We start from the raw sequence: 25,132 nt of genomic DNA, 5'->3' as shown, positions 1-25,132 counted from the left end.
AACGATATGAATCTTAAAGGATTGTTGAGCAAAGATACTTTTGCTTTGATTTCGAGAAGACATGCGAGAGCCAGGAAGGCGGAAGAGGCGAGGCGGTAGAAACGTATAAACGGTGTGTTGAATAGAAAAATGGCGTGCGAGGAAAGGAAAAAAAACAGAAAAAGAGAATGGGAAATTGGATTTGGTTGGGGGAGTAGTAAATAAAATTAGACTTTTTCCAAATATCTTTTTTGTCATATCTTATTATCTTATCTTCTGACAGCCACGCGTCGCTCATGGAAGGGAATATATATTACCGTGTAGAAAACGATTCTTGCTTCCAAACGACGTCGTGTTGGTTCAAAACTCCTCAATTCAAGTCCTCTCCTGTGTGTGTACGAAGAAATGACGAATTAGCTCACTCGTAGAGCTTCAGTCCCATACTGGTACCGGGCACTACGACCTCCAGAGGCAGCAATACGAAGAAGAATCCATGGCGGGTTTTGGGGGGAAAGGAGTGGGCCAGATAGTCACCGGTTTTGGGGAAAGTGGACTCGGCAAGGCTCTGGCCGCCATTGCCGCGGCTTTCCTCTTTCGCATGTTCTCCGGCCCTGGCCCGGCACTCTTGCCGGAGAACAGCGCCGATGACATCGACATTGACGACCAAAACGACTTCGATGGAGGTGACACCGGAAAAGTTGTTCCCGTCACAATCCGGTGGCGTAATATCACCTGCTCGCTCTCCGACAAGTCTTCCAAATCGGTAATTGTTTCTTATTCTGTTTGGTTGCCGATAAAATGACTGACTAGATACTGATTTTCACTTATATATTAATTCTAAACAGGTGCGATTTCTACTGAAAAACGTTGAAGGAGAAGCGAGACCGGGAAGATTGTTGGCGATTATGGGCCCGTCAGGTTCAGGAAAAACGACGCTCCTAAACATACTGGCGGGTCAGCTATCGGCGTCACCACGGTTGCATTTGTCAGGCCTATTAGAGGTCAATGGAAGCCCTAGTTTGAAGAAAGCTTACAAGTAAGCTTTGAGCTGCTCTGTTTATGGAGTTGGACATTTAAGTGAATTGCGTTTATGGCTTTAAGTTGTGCATTGTGTATTTGTCTCAGGTTTGCTTTTGTGAGACAGGAGGACTTGTTTTTCTCGCAGTTGACAGTACGAGAAACTCTGTCTCTGGCTGCTGAGCTTCAGCTTCCGGAGATAACCACTGTGGAAGCTAGAGATGAGTACGTGAACAATCTTTTGTTCAAAACAGGCTTGGTAAGATTCATAATGGGATGGAGTTTGGTGTTGGGTTATTGGAAATGAACGATTTTACATTTATTTTGATTATCATGTCTGAGGCTGTAAGCTAATTTAGATGAACTTTTGTGGTTGATTCTTTGTTAATTTTTAAAAGGTCAGTTGTGCTGATACAATTGTTGGTGATGCCAAAGTCCGTGGAATCAGCGGTGGCGAAAAGAAACGTTTGTCTCTGGCATGCGAACTAATTGCAAGCCCGTCTGTTATATTCGCCGATGAGCCCACAACTGGTATGCATACTTTCTTAAAATTGTGTTCATTACTTTGTCATATTTAACACTCTGAAATCCATGTTCTTTGCATGAAAAGTATCCTAGAAGCTTTATAATCATCAAAGATAGGTACTGTGTAGACATAGCACTCAAAGGGAAATGTCCATTTTTTTGTTCTTTTTTCTTTAAGACGTAAACTTGTCCAAAGCAGAAATCTACCTGATTCTCCAAACTAAGTTCATGAAAATCATTATCTGTGCTTCTTTCAGGACTTGATGCCTTCCAAGCAGAGAAAGTAGTAGAAAATCTCCGACAGCTTGCTGAAGATGGACATACTGTAATTTGCTCCATTCATCAGCCTAGAAGTTCGGTGTACAGTAAATTTGATGACATTGTCTTGCTAACAGAGGGTGCACTTGTTTATGCTGGTCCTGCACGTGATGCAGCACTGGAGTATTTCTCCAAATTAGGGTCATCCACTAATCCTTGTTTATCTTATAACTTTTGTGCTAATTCTTTTTCAATTAGCTTAATATGTACACATTTACTAAATCTTTATGCTAGGGATATTGATGGGCTATATTGTTTCATGTCACCAAATCTCATTTGGATGTTTTGAATCAAAAACCCTTAATCCACGTGCATGGTGTCTAAAATGACTTCTGAACTCTTTTTCTTCTTATAATAGGTCAACTTTATACAATCATTATCATATTATCTTTTAATAGTGTTATCACCTTAAATATCAGTTTATTTTTGGATTTACTTGCATTTACCATTGAGCAGAAACTTTGGGCTTTGCAACACTTTTTGAAGTTGCACTTCTTGTACCATTATGACTGCTGATTTCTGAATATATTGACTGATTGATTTTTGTTTATACAGATACCGTTGTCCAGATCATGTGAATCCTGCTGAGTTTTTGGCTGATCTTATATCAATTGACTATAGTTCATCTGCAAGTGTTGACTCATCTCAGAAGAGAATAGATGGTCTTGTTGAGGCATTTTCACAACAATCTTCAACAGTTCTATATGCAACTCCAATCACAATAAGAAACATCTCCAAAGATAGTGTGAAGTTTGACAAGAGAAGAATAGTTAGAAAGAAGGGAGGTTGGTGGAGACAATTCAGCCTGCTCCTTAAACGTGCGTGGATGCAGGTCAATTTTTCTTACTAAATTCATATCCAGTATTTATTCTTCTTAGTATGGCATGGAAGAAATTGGAGATCAATACCTTGACAGACTAGTTTTAAATATTTAGTTTCCATGTTAGTTCACGGCTAGTGTTGCACAATTGAGGGAGCTGACTTGCATATGTATCTAGTTTACTGTAACTATGCTTGGTAGGAGAGAGGGGGGGTTGGAATGTTGAATGAATTAAGAGGGATGGGGAAGATAGTAGAAAAGTATATTTGTAAAACTCTTTATGTACCATTTTTCCTTTATTTCCTCATTCTTCCTTCTCATCCTTCCAAGGAGTGTGCTATCTTGTGACCCAAAGAGGACTCTCAGCCTTCCAATTCTCCTGCCTCTCCCATCATCCCTCTTGCCAAACAAGGATGGGATGAAATTCTCCCTATCAAACAATTCCTTAATAAATTGAATTGCTTCAAATGGAGCTTTAATTCTCAATTTATTTAATTATCTCACTAGGCTTCCCGTGATGGACCAACAAATAAAGTTCGGGCAAGAATGTCAATTGCATCAGCAGTCATATTTGGGTCAGTTTTTTGGAGAATGGGGAGATCTCAGACATCAATTCAAGACAGAATGGGGTTGCTTCAGGTGAGAAAATTGATTGATTCCCTTACAGTGAATGTGTCTGTCTTGTCCTTTACTTTCCTAAAGATTGGGCATTTTTATAGTTCTTATATCCATGTGTCTTGAAATAGTCATGGGTCCTGTAATGCATTCCAGGTCAAAGTTTGTTTGATTTTTTATTGTACATATCTGAGTTGTTAAAGCGCCTGTATATTTGCTTTAAATGGACTGTCTCGTAGATGATTTTAAGTTTAGTTGGTATTTTTCAGGTTGCTGCAATAAACACCGCAATGGGTGCTCTCACAAAGACTCTGGGAGTTTTCCCCAAGGAGCGTGCAATGGTGGACAGAGAGCGTGCAAAGGGGTGTTATGCTTTAGGACCTTACCTAGTTTCTAAGTTGTTGGCTGAAATACCTGTTGGAGCAGCTTTTCCATTGATGTTTGGGGCTGTGTTGTACCCTATGGCTCGACTTCACCCTACTTTTTCTAGGTATCCAAGTGTTACTACAACATTTTCTGATACTGATACAATAGTCTAATTTCCTTGATTTTGAAATAGTAATGGGTGTGTGTAGTTGTATTTTGCTATGATTAGAATAGACGCGGGACATCGATTTAGCACTCAAAAGAAAAAAGGTTCTTTTGAAACTTTTATTTTTTGCAGCAATGAAAGGTTCTTTTGAAACTTTGATTGATTAGAGTTTAGATTCTAAAGTAAATAATTTAATCACTTTTATTTGCAAGATCAACGAAGACCATTTCAGTCTTATATTGCTGAAATATTGATGAAATCATATGTACACAAACCTTATTGCTGTGAGAATAAAAATGTTATTTTAATTAGGTTGACATGAGGCTGTGATTACCTTAGTAAAAAGTTCCTAGATAAACTATATTATAACTTATAATGGACTCCTACTTGGTTGTCTCTTGTAAACTTTGATAATTGTGAAGCCTGCAAAGGCTTGGTTATGATCACATAAGTGTGGATGTACTAACTTGGAGGTTCTTAATCATCTAGGTTCGGGAAGTTCTGTGGCATTGTGACAGTAGAATCTTTTGCTGCATCCGCCATGGGCCTCACTGTTGGGGCTATGGTTCCAACAACTGAAGCAGCAATGGCTGTGGGGCCCTCTCTTATGACTGTTTTTATTGTTTTTGGAGGTTACTACGTCAATGCAGAAAATACGCCAATGATCTTTAGATGGATTCCGCGTATTTCTCTTATAAGATGGTAAAAGAGTGATGATCCCATTAAAAAAACAATGCTTATAGAGTGTTTTATTGATAGCTGTAGTTATTTTTATTTATTTTGTTTTATTTCTTTTCCGCCCTACAATGACAACATAGATCTTTGCAAACTTTCAGGGCTTTTGAAGGACTCTGCATCAATGAATTTAAAGGTCTTGAATTTGATCAGCAAAATTCCTATGATGTTCAAACTGGAGAACAGGTATGCTTGATATATGAATCCTAAGTGATTGAACTTGTGACAATATCGTTCTGTCCTCTCTCTATTATTAAAACAGAAAAAGGAGTGATTTGTTTTCTTAATCTAAACTTGCAACAAAATCATTTTTATTTGCTTAGTCCAAAGAGAGTATGGGGAAAAGAAACATTTGTAGAATATGGACATTTTTCCTTTGGAGTGGTGTGAATGGTGCGTGCTATATTCACATCAGGTTTTTTTTCTCTTTACTTACTATATAACGATCAAAGCTGCAACACACACGAGAGTTCAAAAGTGAAAAAAAAAACGGGGACACCTGAGAATGGTACTGATGCCAAAGATAAATTCATAATCGTTCTGCTTTTTTCTTGAGAATTTACAAGGCAGAAGTGCTAACTTTTGTTTTCCCCTTGTAAGAGAATGTTTAAATGAAATATCATTTCATTACATAAAAATTATATTTGTTTTGTGGGATTAAAAATTTGTCCTGTGTCTGATTACCCTGTTCTCTGGTTGATGGGAAAGATCGTGTAGTTGAGATAAATAGAGATTCAAGGAAGGGAAAACAACCAAGTTCAATACATTAATTGAAGCCAGCAGCATGTACCGAGGATATCATACTGCCTGCCTGCCTGTTGTGACATTTTAGAGACTGCTCTATGAGCAATCCATAGGCCCAATGTGTCTGCGGTTTACTATAAATAGGTGTTGGGATACATTTTAATAAATATAACTGTTGAGATTACTATTTTGCAGGTACTGGATCGCTATTCACTTGGACAAAGTCGCATTAGGGATACAGTGGTGGCTCAAAGTAGAATACTTCTATTCTTGTATTTTATCACTTACCGTCTCATGGAGAAAAACAAGCCCAAATACCAGCAGATTGAGCTTCCACCTTCTGATCAAATCCAACCAGGGCAACAACCTGAGCCTTTTAAAACAGACCAAGTTGAAAAAAACCAGCCAAAAGAATCTCCACCACCTGATCAAATTGAATCAACCCAGCAACTTGAATCACCTGGAATTGATCAAATCCGACCATTTATCCTAGAAGGTTTGTAACTAATTCGGCCTTAATAATCTTCTCATGAGAAAAAAAGAAAACAACTATTTATTGATTTGTCTCGTACAGGTGCTAAGTAAAGGAGATGTCTTTGCAATACAGGGAAGCCCCATACTTTTATGAGCTAATAATAAGCTTGTTTAGTTTGTTTTTATAGCATTTTGTGAATGTTGCACATTCAAACCCAGCTGTTTAGGAGTCTCACCGGGAAAGATGCTCATTGTAATTGATTGCTTATCAAGACCTAAAAGCCAACTTGAGCCTTGTAATGGATGAGATGACTTCTTTTATGGTCATTTTAACTATGCAAGGTGTTGCTTGATTCAAGTTTTTTGAGCAAAGTCAATGAGTTTGTACTCTCTTTAGTACTTACAAAGGTTGGTGCAACAGTAAAAGTATGCATTGAATTTTTTTTTGGAATAATTTTATTTTTAACCACAAGTCTTTAAACAGAAATATTTATATATTTACCCCTAATTATATATATATATTACATAAATAACTCTATTAGCCAAGGTTCAGTAATCTTTTACTTGTTATTGTCATCTAATTAGGATTTTTTCTGGTGCAGAACAATTATTGTGTTAAATATTAACCCAGATTCCCTTGTCATTATCTGATACACTTACTGAATCTATGTAAAATTACCTAGAAGGAATGATCATTGGTAATATTCTTGGAGATTTCTTGGCCATTTCAATTGGGTGTGAAATTTTTTGATTACCTGAACGAAAGAAAATTTGTAATATTCATACAAAAAGAGTGTATACTACTATTAGGTAAAATCAGAGGTGGACTTGGGATCAAATATTATGGGGGCATATTTGTAAAATAAGAGATGAAACATAAATAAAAAATGAATTTTTAAGAGAGACGAAGTAGATAAAAATAAATCTTAATTTAATTTTTTATTTTTGCCGAGGGAAATCTTAAAACATGGTTACTCAATCACCAATATCCACCTTCAGCCAAAAAAACAAAACCAGTGATTTTATTAATTTCCTAGTCAGATATTCATCTATATAGCATGAATGCCAAAACATCTAATTAAAAAGAAAAATAAATGAATCTTATACGGATCAAGCAATCTAAGTAATTTTCAATTATTTTGTTTAGCTATTTCACGATCCAACAATAGATATCATACTAGAAGAGAATGAGAAATTGTATGAATTATATTATTGAAGAATGTTGAGCAAAAAGGTACAAGACAGACTATATATACAAGGTATTTGTATAGTGTAAACCAAAGGACACGTGTACCCTATACACTACTATTTACATATTAATTAAGTAAAGCTAAGTATAAATATAATGATACTTAATTTGGCTTAACAGCCCCCCTCAAGGACGGTGAGCTTGGATCGAAGAGAAACAAAATGAGGAGTAGCAAGGGGCTTAGTGAGAGCATCAGCTAGCTGCTCAGCAGAAGGCGTGTAGCGAATAATGAGGGACTTATCAGCAACATTTTCACGCACAAAGTGGTAATCGAGCTCGACATGTTTGGTTCGTGAATGAAAAACAGGATTTGAGCTGAGGTAAGTGGCACCAATATTGTCACAAAGGAGGATGGGGGAAGAAGGAAGCGTGTAACGCAAATCAGAAAACAAAGATCGAAGCCACAAGAGTTCAGCCGTACCATTTGCAAGGCTACGATACTCAGACTCAGTACTAGAACGAGAAACAACACGCTGCTTGCTGGAGGACCAGGAAACAAGATTCAAACCATGGAAGATGCAGAACGCACTAGTACTCCGGCGATCATCCGGACAGGATGCCCAGTCAGCATCAGTATAACAAAGCACAGATGAATCAGCAGACGGTTGATAGAACAAACCATAGTCAATAGTGCCAGACAGATAACAGAGAATACGCTTGACAGCAAGCCAGTGGGAATCCGTAGGAGAGTGCATAAACTAACAGGCCTTGTTAACACTAAAAGCAATATCAGGTCTGGTTAAGGTGCAATATTGGAGTGCTCTGACAATAGAACGATACTCAGAATCATTAGGAAAAGGTACCCCAAAGTGGAGAGAAAGAACGTGAGCAGTTGACATGGGGTAGCAGCTGGTTTAGAGTCGGAGAAGGCAGCCCGGGCAAGAAGTTCCAAAATATATTTGGACTGACTGAGATGAAGACCAGTAGGATCATGATAAACTTCAATGCCCAAGAAATAGTGTAAGTCGCCCAAATCTTTGATAGCAAACTCAGAAGCTAAACTAGCAATGAAATCTGAAATATGAGAAGCATTCGGGCCAGCCACTATGATATCATCCACATAAATGAGGACAACAATGTAACAAGCAGAAGTGGACAGAACAAACATGGAGGAGTCGGACTGAGAACCTTGAAATCCCTTTGCAAGTAAAGAAGAACTGAGCTTAGTGAACCACGCTTTAGGTGACTGCTTAAGGCCGTAAAGGGATTTATCAAGTTTACACACAAAGTCAGGCCGTGAGGAATCCACAAAACCGGGAGGTTGAGACATGAATACATCCTTTGTGAGATCACCATGAAGGAAGGCATTTTGTACATCCAATTGACGAAGATACCACTGATGTTGGACAACCAAAGATGGAAGAACCCGAATTGTTGTAGGTTTAACCACGGGGCTAAATGTCTCAAAGTAATCAATACTCTTATATTGACTATATCCTTTGGCCACTAATCGTGCTTTATATCGCTCAATGTCACCATTAGGCTTCAATTTAAGCTTGTAAACCCACTTGCACCCGATTACATGAGAAGCCAAAGTAGAAGGAACCAATTGCCATGTTTTATTGCGTAGTAAGGCCTCAATTTCAATAGCCATAGCCTGGAGCCATGCTTCATGTTTGGCAGCCTCTTTATAAGTAGTAGGCTCAGAAGGTGTTCCTGCATACACACTTAAGAGCGCCCTAGGTTTACGAATTCCAGCTTTGGAACGAGTAACCATATGGTGTGCATTAGTAGTCAAGAGAGGTATAGTCACAGTAGGCATAGCTAAATCAACCACTAATGGTGCTCCTGGAAACTCACACGGAGAGGAAGAGGGAGGAGAAGAAGTGGATGGAGAAGAGGAAGGAATGGAAGAAACAGGAGAGGAAGAAGGAAGAACTGATGGTGAAGGAACATGTGAAGAAGTAGAAGATGGGAAGGGTGAGGAAGGAAACCGAGAACAGACATGAGAGGTGGAAGGAAAAAGAGGAGAAGGAGATATAGGTGAGGAACAAGAAGCTGGAACTGGGTGAATAGAAGGATAGGGAATGGAAAATGGAGAAGGAGAAGAAGAAGGTGATGAAGTAGAGGAAGGAGAAGAATGGAAAGGGAAACTGTGCTCATTGAAAACAACATGTCGAGACACATAAACTCGGCCAGAAGCTTTATACAAACACAAATAACCTTTATGCTTAGTGCTATAGCCAATAAAGACACATTCAAGAGATCGAAATTGAAGCTTATTTTGGTTATAGGGCCTCAAAAATGGAAAAGCAGCACAGCTAAAAACACGAAGTTGAGAGTAAGAGGGATGTTTTCCATAAAGAGTATAAAAAGGAGAGACAAAATGAAGAGTAGAAGTAGGCAACCGATTGATTAGAAAAATAGCAGTGTGAAAAGCATAATTCCAAAAAGAAATAGGAAGAGAAGAATGGGCAAGCATAACTAAGCCTAATTCCACTACATGTCTATGTTTACGTTCAACACAACCATTTTGGGCCGAGGTATGAGGACATGAAAGTCTGTGATGGATGCCAAGACTGTAAAGTACTTTAGACAAGGAACGAAATTCCCCACCCCAATCGGATTGAACCATTTTAATTTTACCCGAAAATTGTTTGTCAATCATTTTATGAAAATGTAAAAATGAGTTATAAGCCTCGTCCTTAGAACGTAAAGCATAGTACCAACTGAACCGAGTATGATCATCAACAATCAATAAAAAATAGTTAAAACCATCAACAGAAGTAGAAGGGGCAGCACCCCATAAATCTATATGTATTAAATCAAAAGGAGCTTCAGCTCGTGAGTTTGACAATTGAAAGGGTTATCTGTGGCTCTGGGCCATTTGACAAGAAGAACAAAAAGGAACATAACTATTTTTTGTTTTTGCAATGTTACATAAATCCAAAACTCGATGAACAATAGGAAAAGAACGGTGTCCCAAGCACAGATGCCAAATGGTAGAATCGGTCGTGCGATTGAGAAACAACTGAGGAGAGGAAATAGAGGAATGAGAAGCTGGAAGAACAGGCTGATTGGAGACACGGTAGAGACCACGATCAAGCAGTCCCTAGAGGAGGATTTTCCGAGTTACTCGATCCTTCACAAGAAAACATTCAGGATAGAATTTGACATAAGCAGAGTTGTCACGACATAATTTGGTAACACTGATAAGACTATGAGAAAGGGAAGGAGCATGAAGAATATGATTGAGATTAACAGAAGCAGATTAGTAATCAATTTAGCATGGCCTACATGTGAGATAGGAAGAGACTTACCATCCCCGACTGTCACCTGTTTAGAACCACGGTAGGGAGAAGCAAGATCCATCAAATTGTAGTCAGGAGTAAAATGGTGTGTGGCCCCGAAATCCATGAACCACTGAGCATCAGAAACAGCAGGCGACTTAGATGAAACCAGGGCAGATGGGGTGGGAGGCTATGGTAATGTATAGTACTCAGAGGAGGGAAGAAATGTATTGAGATTAGTAGGGGAAGGAGATGGTTGGTAAGAAAAATTGGCTCAGTGGTAGCACACCAGAGCAGTATGGCCAAATTTGTCACAAATCTGACATTGGGGTCGAGTAGTAGATGGGTTAGAGGGACGCCAGGCACCAGGAGGGCCAGGAGGTTTGCCCAAGACACCCGCAGCTAGGGTAGGGGAGCGAGGAACAAAAGGAGAAGAGGGCTGTGTAGAAGCAGGGGGTTTGTGGGAATAAAATGAGCGTTTAGGACGATTGGTATAGGTGAGATGTGCTTGAGTTAGATCCAACTGATCAAGGGCATTTTGAGATTGTAGCATGGCATCAAAACTAATGAGAAGGCTATGAATAGTTGCAAGAGAGGGTTTATCAGTGCACATTTTAAAGGAAGTAACAAATGGGTTATAATCCCTACCAAGACCACCAAGAAGGGCAATAATATGGTCATTACGGGATACCAGCTCACCAATCGCAGCAAGATGATTGCAGATGGTCTTCAATTTCTGAATGTAAGCAGTAATCGACAGGTTCTTCTTGAGGCTTTGCAAAGCAGTGCGAAGCTCGCCGAGGTGAGCCATGGTGACTGCCTCGAAATATTCAGCCAAGGAAACCCAGATCTCGACAGCAGTAGTGTAAGAGACAATGTGAGCAAGCATATCATCAGTGAGGGATGCATAAAGCCAAGATATGAGGAGGCGATTGCATCGTTGCCAAGTATTGTAAAGAGGGTTAGGGGAAGTATTGAGGGGTGGGTCAAGAAAACGAATAAGCTCCAAGATAAAACCATCAAGATAGTCTTCCAAACCTTGAGCCATAACAACATTGAGTATTTGATTTTTCCAAATCATGCAATTCTCAGAATCAAGTTTGGCAGTAAAAAACTAGTTGAGAGAAGAAAATTTGAGCTGTGGAGAAAAAGAAGAGGCAGGGGTTTCAGCCGAAGCAATAACAGGGGAAGAGGTTTGGGTTTGTTGGCTAATGGAAGAAAGAGAGTTGTCTGTCGCCATTGAAGGAGCGACTGAGCTTTTATACCAAGAAGAGAATGAGAAATTGTATGAATTCTGTTATTGAAGAATGTTAATGCTCAAGAAGCAAAAAGTACAAGACAAACTATATATACAAAGTATCTGTACAGTGTCAACCAAAAGACATGTGTACCCTATACACTACTATTTACATATTAATTAAGTAAAGCTAAGAATAAATATAATGATACTTAATTTGGCTTAATTAAAAATACTGTACATAAGTTTTTTTTATTTCAGAAAAAAAAGAAAAAAGAAAAAAAAGATTGGGCCGAAGGCAGTGAGCGAGTTGCAAAAACCCGGGAAGAGAGGCCCTAAACCCTAGCACCTGTTCAAAATTCATGATCTCTCACTCAAAAATCTCAGGCATTTTCTTCTTCTTCTCCGTGTGCAAATGAACGAGCAATAGCAGCTACAACAATGAATAAATCACAACCATTTTCGTGGGCTCGTCTTCTCCTCAACCAATCTCTTAAGAAGCCACCAAAACCGACAATCCCATTTTCCCGAGAATCCTCCACTTTCCGACGGTTTCCTCTCTCCCAGACGCCCAAATTTTCGTTTCCTGGGAAGACCCATTACTCCACTGTATCTTCCAGGGCTGCCGAGGACCTTTTGGCTGAGGTTGAAAAGGAAAGGCAGAGAGAAAGGGAGCAGAGGAAGAGGACTGGTCTTGACACTAAAGACATTGACGAAGAAGATAATGAAGATTACATGGGTGTGATGCCTTCGATAGTAAAGCTCGAGAAGGAGAAGCTCAAGAACGATGGAGACTTGAACAGATACGAAGAGGACACCGATTCCGATAGTGACGAAGACGATGAGAGGTTCACTCCCGACGCAATGAAGAAGAAGTCCGATGAGTTTCAGAGGAAGTTCAAGCGTCACAAGGAGTTGCTCAAGTGCTTCACTCAGGCTGGTATCTAATGCCCCTTTTACATATCTTTCTTGCTCTTTTTTACTGGGTTGGTCTTGGATTTTAGATTTCTGGTGGAAAAATATTACAGATCATATGACACTTTCAGGCATTTTAGAAAATTTGGGAGAAAAATTGAAGCCTTAGTCGAATATTAGGCTTATAATTTTTTAGTATTTGGTGTTTAGTTTAGTATTTTTTTGTCTCTATAATATATATTTGCAATGCGAATTAAATGGATTTTGGTAGTATTCTATGGTATGGTGGTTGGCGTTGTTTGATTATATGTGTTGTTCTCTTTGCATTTTCTGACAGAGACACTTGATGATGCTTTTAAGTGGATGAATAAGATTGACAAGTTTGAGCAAAAACATTTCCTACTTCGCCCTGAATATAGGGTCATTGGTGAGTTGATGAACCGTCTCAAAGTTGCAGAGGGCAAGGATAAGTTCATTCTTCAGCATAAATTAAATAGGGCTATGAGATTAGTGGAATGGAAGGAGGCTTATGACCCAAACACTCCTGCCAATTATGGTATAATTCAACATCAACAAGGTGGGCCCTATGCTGAATTGGAAAAGGATGAACAGCAGAAGGAGCAAAACGTGGATACGGTTGCTGCTGACGATGATAGTGATGATGAAGAGGAGTTTGATGACATGAAGGAGAAAGATGACATTCTGTTAGAGAAGTTGAATCATGTTGATAAGAAACTTGAAGAGAAGCTTGCAGAGTTGGACCATACATTTGGAAAGAAAGGTAAACGTTTGGAGGAAGAAATTAGAAATCTTGCAGAGGAAAGAAATGCTTTGACAGAGAAGAAGAGAAAACCTCTCTACAGGAAGGTAAATGATTGTATTATTAGATTGGAAATACTGTTGCAACCTTGCTATCTATTATAAAATGCAATAGTAGTCATTTTTGTATGCGATGTTTGGGGAAGTGTTTGTTGAGAAGTGATTAAATGTATGGATAGTTGTTCAACTATTTGGTATTCTTTAGTGAATTAATATCCGTTCTTAACATTCTTGTTTAATATTTTTGTTTTCTATTTTTATTATTAATTTTTGTTATTCTCAAATACTGGCAGGGTTTTGATGTGAAGTTGATTAATGTGAACCGAACTTGCAAGGTTACCAAGGTATGCCCACTGTATATATATATATATATATTTTGTTTTCTTTTGAAATGAAGAATGCAATTACAATTTTAATATGTCGTGGTCTTTGTGGTTTAGGGTGGCCAAGTAATCAAGTATGCTGCTATTTTAGCTTGTGGAAACTATCATGGTGTTGTCGGTTATGCTAAAGCCAAAGGCCCCGCAATTCCTATTGCTCTCCAGAAGGTATCAGTTTGTGCCTTGAATTGTTCAGAATTATGTTTGTTGATAAATTTTTGGTAACTTAATTTTTTTTTGTCTCTTCTTTTTAGCTCAAGTAATCAATAGATATGCTTGGCTGGAGTACCTAAGTATTCTCATTTTTAAGTCTAACTTTTGAAAAGTCTTCTTAGCTCAATTAGATCTGTTTATCATAGGGCCTTGTTATTAACACAGTAGGCTCATACTCCATACCATACATAGGTATGCCGATGCATGTAATTTTGGCCTCTTTAACACATTATGGCATACCTTAGATTTTGTAAAAGGTTTTTTGTCCTTCGGGGAAGGAATCATAGTCATACCAGGATTAGTGGTATCCCATGTTTTGTAGTTCCTGTGTAATTATCTTGATATAACTGTTAATAGGACACGGACCATGATGAAGAACGTTATTGTATTTGTACGCATGGGAAACAACTAAAATGTCATAACCTATTTTATTCTTTGTCTATGTTTGGATGTCAGCATTGTTTCTTCCATAATTGAGGATTGCAGTAGGTTTTTATTTGATCTGATGGGGAATCAGTTAGTGGATCATTAGAGAGACAACCTAAGATTCATAGAGTGTGATGTCATGCTTCATTTAAATCATGTTATTAAGCTGTGCACTGCACAGAGGTAAATAAATTCTTACCACAATTCTAGGTTTTAAATCTAAAGATTGACAAAACTAAAAAAAAACTACATGAGTTGATCTTGGAAGATTTGTTGTTCAAAATAAAATATGAAAAAAATGTATTTCGTGCAAGATGTGTCCTCCATAATGTTAGGAGTTTAAACCTCAGTCTAAAGGCTCCTTGTAAAAGTAATTTTACTGCGACAACGTTGATATTCACTTTAATTCGGCATTTATTTTATTTTTTCTCACCTAGTTTGTAGTGTGTGGCAAAATTTTTCTAATTATTTTAGCAACAAACAGGCATATGAGAAATGTTTTCAGAATCTTCATTACATAGAACGACACGAGGAACATACAATTGCCCATGCGGTACAAACTGCTTATAAGAAAACCAAGGTAATATATTCAGCTAACATATGCTAATCTTGTTGGTTATACAACTTATATTAATTCTCTTTCCTTTGATTAATTCCTTTCAATTTGTTAATACTTGGTTTTGGGCCAATAATGCAGGTTTATCTTTGGCCTGCGCCCACTAGAACCGGTATGAAAGCTGGAAGAACCGTTCAAACCATTTTAAATTTGGCAGGTTTCAAAAATGTCAAATCGAAGGTAATCGTTCGACTGCCAAACTGAAAATCCAATTTTAAATTAGTGTTTCTTCTCAAGTTTCAACTTAAAATCTTTTGTAGTTTGTTGAGAGAACTTAGTGGGACCCACTTAAAATAAGGAGAAAGAAATGAGAACAATTCTTCCCCAATTACCTAAGGAATTCCATTGCCCTCAATTGCTTTCTCTTTTTATTTAGTTTTTTTAAAATTAAATTCTTCTCTATATTATTATCTTATTAAAAAAGGACAATTTAGTCTGATTCTGTTTTCCTGAATTATGATACTCTATTCTCATTTTTTTTCCTTACTGAATTATTCTAATTCCGATTATAGTTTAGCAAACGTATCATAAGTGTTCACTTAACTTAGATTTGTTTTCTTCTTGTTAGGTTGTTGGGTCAAGGAATCCCCACAACACGGTTAAGGCTGTCTTCAAAGCACTTAATGCAGTAAGTTTCTTTTGATAATTCAAAGTTATTTGAGTCTCGGTTAAAACTTGAGCATTTACATATTTGTTTCCATGGCTGTATTGTTCCAGATTGAAACTCCAAAGGACGTCCAAGAGAAGTTTGGCCGTACTGTGGTTGAAAAGTACCTGCTTTGAGGGACTACTCCACTCATAACTGATGGGTGTGTTTCAATTATTACGCCCATTTTCCCTTTGAGTTTTCATGGATTCTTTCCTTGTATTCTGAGAAGTACAACAGATCCATTTTTGTTCCAGTTAGATGTTATAAAAATAGAAATAATAAAAATATGCATTCTTTTTGTTCCAGTCAAATTTGATTTTTTTTTTTGTTATTATACACATTTTTTGATAACTGATGTTATAATTTTTTTTGCAACTTTTATAGGGCTTGGCTTGTTTAGTCGGTTCAGCTTGTTATATTTCATTTTGTTCAGTCCAAAAATTATATAGTTGACAATTAAAGAGTCAGATAATGTTACAACATTTTACAGTAGAAAATAGATGTAATCCCTCGTGGTGTTGAACTTTTTTTTCTCTTGTCAACAGGGCTGGGTATCGGTCGGTTTTGACGGTTTTTTTTTATTCTAAAATCTAGATTTCGGTTTCCGGTTTGGATTGGTGCGATTAAAAAACCGATTGACCTACTTACAACACTAAAAAAATCGACCGATTTAGATTGCAGTTCGGTCGGTTAAAACAAAAAAAATATAAATTATTGGAATTTATTTTTTTAGCTTTTTTTTTTAATATGAAATCAATTCATTTAATTTGTTAACTTAAAGATTTTAACTTTTATGATTTGAAAACCTAAACACATAGTTACAATGTTATATCCACAAATTTAGAACCTAACCATATTCGGTCGGTTTCGGTTTGTACGGTCAGTTTACGATCAACTTATAAACTGACCGATTTAATGTCGATTTTTGCCAAAGCGATTTCAGTCAGTTTTTGGTTCTGTTGGTTTCAGTTTTTTTAGTGTTCAGGTAGTCAATTTGAGCGATTTATTCGATTTTTTAGATTTTTTGCTCAGCCCTACTTGTCAATTAAAGAGGGTGTTACTTTTTTTTTACTTTCATTTATATGCAAATTACGTCAAAGATGAATATCAATATGAGACCAAGTCCAACGCAACTTAGACAATCAATATGAATCATCATAATTAACTAGAACATTAGTATAATTTTCATCATTACAAATTGTAGTTATTCACGTGTTTATCAAGATGCTGCTGCTCATTAGATATATGACATGTTGGTCAAGGGAGTCTTGTTTAAATGGCGATTGCGGCATACTGTATTTGCATGTTGGACCTAATCTAGTTGTTGAAGCAATCATGGTCTGCTCAACTTTAATTTGTTTCATACTAGATTTGTTAAAAAAAAATGAAAAGAAAAATGATTTTAAAAGATTTAATGGCTACTTTGAATTTGGGGAGTAAAAAAAATTGTAAATAAAGGTTCAATGTATGTAGAAAAGAAGTGTAAAACAAAAAAAATAAAAATATTAGCAACAATAATACTAATTTTTTTTAAAAAGTTATACTTTAATCCTTAATTTTTTTTCGATAATAATACATAGATCTACAATTTTGATGTAACTATTAGTACTCGCTGTTAACTTCCCGTTAAGTATCCATATGACATATTTTTATTAGTCCAATTAGCGGCGATAATACTAAATTTTTTTTCAAAATTTACACTTTAATACCCAAATTTTTTTGGTGATAATACTTAATTTACAAAATCTATAATTTTGGTGCAACCATTAATACTCATCCTTAATGGCCCATTAAGTATCCACGTGGCACATAGATTTTGGGATGATTTTGAGTTTCAATTTTAATTTGGATTATTTTGAATTTGCAAATTTTAGTTTTTGATAGTCTTTTTAGATTTTTAAAATTTAAAATGATTTTTAAATGATTTTGATAGTATTTAAATAATTTAGAGATATTGGCGGCGATAATACTTAGATCGTTTAAAAAGTTACACTTTAATATCTAAATTTACGAGTATAAAAATGTGACACATAGATACTAAAGGGATATTTAACAGTGAGTACTAACAGTTGCATTAAAATTGAAGATTTATGTATTATTACCGCAAAAAAAATTTAGAATTAAAGTGTAATTTTTGAAATTTTTTTGACATTATTGCTGTCAATATCTTTTTTTTTTTTTATATAAAAAAAAAAATAGATCAAGTCTTTAGTGGGTTAACCAATTAAATATTTTTTTTTCATTCCAATTTTCAGCCGTTTGACCCATAAAGTCTCCTGTCCAGGATTGCAGTCATTGCACCAATCAATTCAGAACTAGTCACTATTGCATTGTATAACATATTTTGCATGTTTTTTCATTAGTTCATGCTTATAATATAAGATGAATGACTATAGCAACCTCTCAAGTTTATTCATTTTCTCCTATTTTTATATTTTGATGATGTTTTTTCCCTGAATTATCGTGTAGTTCTCCCACTTTGAAGTTAGCCAAATTACATCAACTCAAGATTACGTACATTGAATCCTAAAATATAATAAACAATAATATTTTTTTATTTATTTTATCGAGGAGCCTATACGATTGAGATATGACAGCGAATACTACTTAATACGAATTAACTTAATTTAATATGATGGGACACTATGATGTCAAATACTACTTAACGCGGATTAACATAATTTAATATGATGTCAAATATATTTTATTTTAAATTAAAGGGTGAATTGGAGCGAAATGTTTGTAGTATTTAAATACTTAAGTATTTTTTTGGTGGCAAAAGTTATTGTTGTTAATATTGTGGTGTGCAATTGGTCTCTAACCCTTAACTATATGTAAAAATGCACATTTTTCCCATAGGGACGGGGCCCCTTGGGGACGTGCCCTTAATGGGGCAAGAAATCCATATCTAAATAGGGAACGGGGTGGGGACGGAGATAACTTTTAATCCCCGAATGTTAAATGGGGCGGGGACGAGGATAGCACTCCCCGTCCTGACGAGGCCCCGTTAAAATTTTATATATTTTTGTAATATTTTATATGTATTTTATATATTTTTTTTATGTGTTTTTGTAGTATAGTAGTAACTTTTTTAATATCCTAAATATTGTTTAATATTTTAAATAATAAATATTGTGCAATATTTTAATTTACATATAATTTATGATTTTTATTTTAAAATTTTAATTTAAAATTTTTTATTTAAATAAATGGGTTCCCTGTGGGGATTCCTTGCTCCAATAGGGGATTCCCCACCCTATCCCCGACGGGGAATAAGCGAGGACGGAGATTAAAAATATAAATGGGGACGGGGACGGGGGAGCACTCCCCGCCAATTCCCTGCCCCGTGTGCATCGCTAACTATATGTTCTTACGAGAACATTTGTGATGGAAAAAATAATAATATAAAGTAGAGACATTTGTGGCGAAAATTCTTATTTAAATTCTTAAATTCCTAATTAATATTTTTTATTTAATCTAGTAGAGACACATGTCACCGTTAACTATGGGGAACCAAGTATGTACCCAAATATTAATAGTAGGAATTTTTGCCGAAAAAAAATTACTTAGCAATTTAATTACTATAAACATTACTACATAGTGATTTTAGTTGCAATTTCCCTAAATTAAATGATCAAGAACACGATATAATAACGTAGAAATCCCATTGTGCCACATGTGCTGGACACCATTGGTCCCGGTAGCATCTTTTTTCTTATCAGACCAATTCTCACGTAATAAATAAAGCCATCACTTTCTACAAATTCTCAATTCTTTCGAATCTTCCGTACAGAAGTTTCCTGTTGTTATGTTAGGCTGGATCATCTCCTACGCGACCATATTTATATATATGGGCCTTTATTTCAGCCCACTCAGTTTCCTCGAACCCAACTCATTTCATATATATGTATAATATAATATAATAGATGTCTCACGCGGTCATTTTCCTTAATCTACATACCTATGTGAGTCTATATAAAGCAGAAGCCATCGACAAATGTTTCATCAAAATTCTCTTACCTAGATAAATACTATTATTAACTTGTTTAGAGTTCCAACAACAATGTCCACGACGACAGCGACTACGCTCACAACCCCTTTCTTATCACTCCCGCCACCACGATCTTATAATCCCTCCTCCTCCTCCGGCAATTACTTGGCTCGCCGGAGACTCGCCACGTGGAAGCCACGTGGCAAGGCCGTTTGTGCGCTGCACAGAGATGCATTTGATCACGGCTACGACGGCAGGCTTGTGGACCAGGGCATGATTGTTCTGAGAAAGCGAATTCATGAAGTGAAGGCGGCGGAGGTCGACGAGGACGGCGATGATGACGTGGTGTCGTCTGATTGGATGGAGTGGGAGAAGGAGTATTATGCGAAGAATTATGGTGCGGATGTATGTGAAGCCGTGGGAATGTTGCAGTGTCGGTTGATGAATACCAGGCCTAGCTTGTCTCTGGTATTGCTGGGTGTCGTTTCGCTCAGTGTTCCCATTTCTATGGGTGTCGTTTTGCTGCGTTTGATGGATGTGGCTAAGGATGTTTTTGTTGGGTTTTCTTAGTTTTTTGTTTTTGTTTTGGATTAATTATTTATTTGTACTTATATATTAGCTATTTAAACACTTCAAATTTTGAATTAGATTTTTAGCTTTTTTTTTTCCTTTTTCTTTTATGAAAGGGGGCAGTTGTCTTGTTTATGTTGCTTGCACCCATTTTAGCTGTATTTTTTTCCTTATGGAAATATACCTGTATGTAGTAAATATAGGATACTTAATTTTATATTACCATTAATTCGCTTCTATTATTAGACCATGATCGGAGATCTATGATCTAAAAAATGTTAAATTTTTGGTAGAAAAAATAAACAAATTTAATGTTTATCTCTTACAAATTTGACACTTTATCTCTTCTTACAATTCTTGTGATACTCACATATGAATAATGGAAATTTTTTAATCAGCTCCTACGTCATTTCATATCATTTCCCAGTGTGTATATAATATTAGATATATATATATATATATTTATACACGTAGCGTATTAAAACGTACGTAACATCTTTGTTGCTATGGATCGATTTATGAAATTACATTGATTAATAACCGGAAGGAGCTGTGGTCTTACTTAATATATGAGGTTAATACGTTACTCATTGTTATTCCACATTCGACAGTTCGATTCATCCAATATATTATTTATTTATTCTGTCTCAATTTTTTTCTTCAAACAAAGAAAAGAAAAATCCCATTTCATATAATATCACGGTATTTTATAAAATAAAACTTCAGTTCATATTTAATAAAATTAATGTTATTATTGCTTTCATATCTCTTCTATATAAAAAGTGTGTATTTACTAATTTTTTTAGTTTTTTTATTTTTCTTTAATTTTAACGGAATATTTTTATATTTAATAAAATATTCTTATATTTAATGGTAGTAAATAATTTTTTTATCTTATAAATTTGTGTGATAGTTTAATTTTTATCAAATGTTTGGAGCTCTTTGTCTTTCTCAAATTCACCAAAGGACATTGTGAGATACATTAGAAATTAAAAATAGTTGATGCATGTATACTACTGTCTACACTATGACTTTTTCTATTCTTATTTTATTTCTATTATTAATTTCTTTTTAAATATTATTATATTTTATATATATATATATCATGTAGCAATATAAATATATATATCTATGTCAACGTTGTGTTTAGATGTCATATTTGTAGAGATTATTGATATATATATATACTATAGAACTATAATTCATTCTATATATATATATTTAAAAAAAATAGTGAACAAGTTTTTATTAAAATTATAGACAATGTTTACAACCTTAAAACTAAATAAACATGCATTGCACGTTGTTTTTACCTAGTATATATATATACATATATGCCTAGCAGAAAGCAACGTGCAATGCACGTTTGCTTAGTTGTATTGAGAAAATGTGTGAATTTAGTTTTATTTTTTAACTTTCATATTAAATTTTATTATATAATCAATGTCATTTATTTTAAAAGAAAAAGTTTAATATAATGTATGACATAAATATATTACTAAAAATATTGATGAAATTCAAACAATAACATTCTTGATAAGTATTTGGTAGTTTTTTTTTTCCAAACGGGTGATTTTGTTAGTGAAGGGTTTTAAAGACTAGACCTTCGTAAATACAAAAATAAAAATAAAATTGTCTATAGTTTAATAAAGAAGGGGATTTTGTCCGAAAAATAAATAAATAAAAATTAAGAATGGGGTTAATTTGTGTTTGTAATTTATGATGATGATTCATCGTTGTTGTCATCTTGTGTGGGTTCAATGGACAGAATAGTGAAATGCTTGTATTAGTTTTAATGTGAATATTAATATTTTTTAAAAAAAAATTTATAATTTATTTACAAATTTAAATAAAAGGTACTCATTGTGGTGTGGGGGTCCCTTGCAGTTTGGATTTTGCAAACAATTATTTCGTCATATTTATGTCGTATTTTTCTATGGCATGTTGCACACGACATGTAATAGTACATTTGGGCATAACAATTATATTTATCTTTGCTTCTATCCAAAAGTATGCTTTCTAAATCAAATAAGAATTTTTCTTTAGAAAGTTTAAAATTGTATTTTGTTATTAAATTTAAATAAAAAAGTAATATTTACCTCCATAGGTTGCAAAACCTTCATCACACAGGGAATATCACAAATCTTCACGGTTTTTTGAAGTCCAACAGATGATAGAGTAGTAGATGGATGTGCCATCGATGTTTCAATGATACTTTTGATTTTCAGTGTATTATTATCCGCCCTTTAGAATAAAAAATGAATAGTGATACAAGTTAATAAATATAGGAAGATTATATGAAAATAATATAATTTAATGTAATGTAATTTGAGCAATATGTGTATTTTAATATCGAGTATTACCATTGCTTTAATGCAATTGCCTTTGGAATTTAAGGATTGATTGTGAAGGTACTTGATGAACGTGATGATAAAGACTGTCATGACTTGAGCCTTAGGCCGTGGCAGATTTGTAATATCCATAACTTGAGTGGTCCAAGGTCAAACTTTGACCCTTGTTGGAAAATAGACTTTATAAATGATCATTTAATTTATTTTAAATAGTATTATAATTATAAGTTAAAATAATGGAATAAATCCTATAATTATATATAAAAATATTAGTGATAAAAGCATGATCATTTATCATTATACATAGAACAATAATATTCCCACAGTTATGTAATCACCAAACAGTTAAATTTAATAAGTCCTAAACACCCAAAATAATACTTAGCATCCACCATTCCTCATCCCTAACTATTTCATAGCTCATTCAGATATACCGATCATTAGATTCGAAGTAAAATACATACAATGTTCAAAAGATAAGACAGTGACACGAAATAGAAATAGGCTAAACACATTGGCTCCATCGATAATTCATCTTTTCCACGTTCGCGTCACTAGGCTCCTGGAATGGGAGAGATAGGGGTGAGCTTATAAAGCCCAGTAGGAAAGCAACTACTAACATAGGACCCAAAATTTTAATACAACCTCTGCATGGTTAGCTTTGAAAACAAAACATATCATGTATAAACCAAAATAGAGAGAAACCACAAATAATCATAAGAGCATAGCTACAAGTGCACATTACAACGTCCACTAGATCCCTAGTTCCCGTTACCCACCATAGAAAATCCAACATCCTAAACCGGGTAGCCGGACCTGATAACCACCACAAGGGGGAGGCTCAGAACACTTCCTGTATACAGATGCTAGGTCTTTACACCTACAGGTGAGTGGACACCTGATCTACCTATGATGACACAGAGATTAGGTCGTGAAACAACATGCACAAATCATGATCACTATGGCTCTCATCGGTATAACCAAATGCAGGTAAACATAAAAAGAAAGAAACATATTCCCTTTATATTTTAGAAAATTGGGCAGCATAACAGCTGCATTTGAATAAAACCCAAAAATCATAATCTGCATAAATAAGTGAACAAAAATATATTTGGCACCCAGTGCCCTCAGAACAGATCAGAAAACATGCATATTAAGTTTTCAAATTTTCAAATATTTTATAAATATCAAAATTGGAATATGTTTAATGCAATTCAATACGAGTAAAATAATTCCAATAGTCAAGTTGAGTCCCTACCTCTTTAGATACCTCCTTAGAATTTAATCCGAGCCCAAAGCGACGCTCCTAAGCTTAACGATGATCTTAAAATGATTTAGTCTGATTTTAATATCACGTTTTTTCTACGTGCACCAAATGAGCAAACGATTATCATCATAGCATTCCTTATTCAAAATTGTGTCCAATGACATATAATATGACCATATTTAAAATTTCAAGTTCCGGAACCTCACCCAAGCGGTGCACAATAATGGTTGGTGGCGGTACCGGAAACGTCGACGAATATATGTATGACATATATCAAAACGATCCTCTCGATGAGTACATCATGAAAGTACAGCCCCTTCGCCCAAATGACCTCTGGTGTCGCCGTAAAATGCTTCCAAATGGGCGGAGATACCCAAAATCTCGTCGGAGAAAAACGGCGAGTTGACTGGAATTGTTCAGTGGGTTTTGTTACTCTCTCCACGCTGGTTCCAAAGGTACCAACCACTTGTCGAGTGGTGGTCGGAGTTGGCTGGAAAACACAGTCAAAGTTGACGGACCAAAACTTTGACTGACTATTCCGAACAACTTACGGCGAGTTGGGCGGTGCCGCTTGGTGGTTGAGGTCGTCGGAGCAAGGCGAATCCAATGAGCCGCCGCATGTCAAAAATGGTGGTTGCCGGAGGTTGGGTCTTAGTGGTGGTAGTGTGTTGCCATGTAGAGAAGAGAGAAAGAAGAGAAGAGAAGAGAAGAGAAGAGAGAAAGGGCAGTCAGGGAAAGAGAAAGAAAAGAAAGAAAAGGAAAAGAAAAAAAAAAGGAAGAGTCCATTGACTCTTTTCACTTAAGTGGGTCCCACCCATTAAAATATATATATATTTCTCAGTCTTTACATTCTTCCCAACATAAAGAAATTTCGTCTCGAAATTTTTCAAAGTACAACCTCAAGCTGAAAATTTAACAAATGAGGATACTTCTCATACAACTCCGACTCTGACTCTCCAATAGCCTCGTCTTCTCTTTGGTTCTGCCATAAGACCTTGACTACGAGAATCCCTCTATCCCTTATCACCTTTAACTCTCTCGCCAGGATTCTAATAGGTTGTTCCTCACATGTCACGTTCTCTTGAAGAGAGATAGCTTCATACTCAATGATGTGCGATGTGTTTAGAGTATACTTCCTCAGCATCGACACATGGAACACATTGTGAACATGCCCCAACCATGCTAGTAAGTTCAATCGATAAGCGACCTCCCCAACCATCTCGATAACCTCGAAAGGTCCAATATACCTCGGGGCTAGCTTACCCTTCACTCCAAACCTCGTCACACCACGCATGGGAGTAACTTTCAAGAAACATAGTCACCAACCTCAATCTCAACTTCTCGTCAGTGGAGATCGGCATAACTCTTCTGACGACTTTGAACAACCTTAAGTCTCTCTTGGAGAAAAAAAAATACTTTGATCTTCCCAGTAGTACTAGCAATTTGAAATCCAATTGTGA

At 35.8% G+C, this 25,132-nt stretch overlaps 4 protein-coding genes across 4 annotated transcripts; 3 read left to right on the top strand and 1 right to left on the bottom strand.

Moving 5' to 3' along the window:
- The first annotated feature begins 320 nt into the window (after positions 1-320).
- On the top strand, positions 321-6,225 carry LOC133822665 (ABC transporter G family member 7). Its single transcript, XM_062255072.1, has 12 exons — positions 321-742; positions 825-1,015; positions 1,105-1,255; positions 1,395-1,527; positions 1,779-1,980; positions 2,395-2,671; positions 3,167-3,298; positions 3,544-3,764; positions 4,296-4,508; positions 4,643-4,727; positions 5,481-5,781; positions 5,860-6,225. Exons 1-12 carry the CDS (start codon positions 473-475, stop codon positions 5,868-5,870), a joined length of 2,187 nt encoding a protein of 728 aa, XP_062111056.1. The 5' UTR covers positions 321-472; the 3' UTR covers positions 5,871-6,225.
- A 5,521-nt stretch (positions 6,226-11,746) lies between these two features.
- Positions 11,747-15,798, top strand: LOC133822666 (uncharacterized). Its single transcript, XM_062255074.1, has 8 exons — positions 11,747-12,415; positions 12,728-13,257; positions 13,503-13,553; positions 13,650-13,757; positions 14,713-14,808; positions 14,926-15,024; positions 15,413-15,472; positions 15,562-15,798. Exons 1-8 carry the CDS (start codon positions 11,917-11,919, stop codon positions 15,625-15,627), a joined length of 1,509 nt encoding a protein of 502 aa, XP_062111058.1. The 5' UTR covers positions 11,747-11,916; the 3' UTR covers positions 15,628-15,798.
- A 3,653-nt stretch (positions 15,799-19,451) lies between these two features.
- LOC133821108 (uncharacterized) lies at positions 19,452-20,293 on the top strand. The gene has a single exon (XM_062253600.1). It carries the CDS (start codon positions 19,557-19,559, stop codon positions 20,052-20,054), a length of 498 nt encoding a protein of 165 aa, XP_062109584.1. The 5' UTR covers positions 19,452-19,556; the 3' UTR covers positions 20,055-20,293.
- A 4,265-nt stretch (positions 20,294-24,558) lies between these two features.
- On the bottom strand, positions 24,559-24,891 carry LOC133824103 (uncharacterized). Its single transcript, XM_062256969.1, has one exon. The coding sequence runs from the start codon at positions 24,889-24,891 to the stop codon at positions 24,559-24,561; it is 333 nt and encodes a 110-aa protein (XP_062112953.1).
- Positions 24,892-25,132: the final 241 nt, after the last annotated feature.

Source organism: Humulus lupulus, chromosome 3 (genome assembly GCF_963169125.1).
Source record: "Humulus lupulus chromosome 3, drHumLupu1.1, whole genome shotgun sequence".
Lineage (NCBI taxonomy): Eukaryota > Viridiplantae > Streptophyta > Magnoliopsida > Rosales > Cannabaceae > Humulus > Humulus lupulus.
The sequence above is the reverse complement of the archived record's forward strand: the minus strand, read 5'-3'. Positions and strand labels throughout refer to the sequence as shown.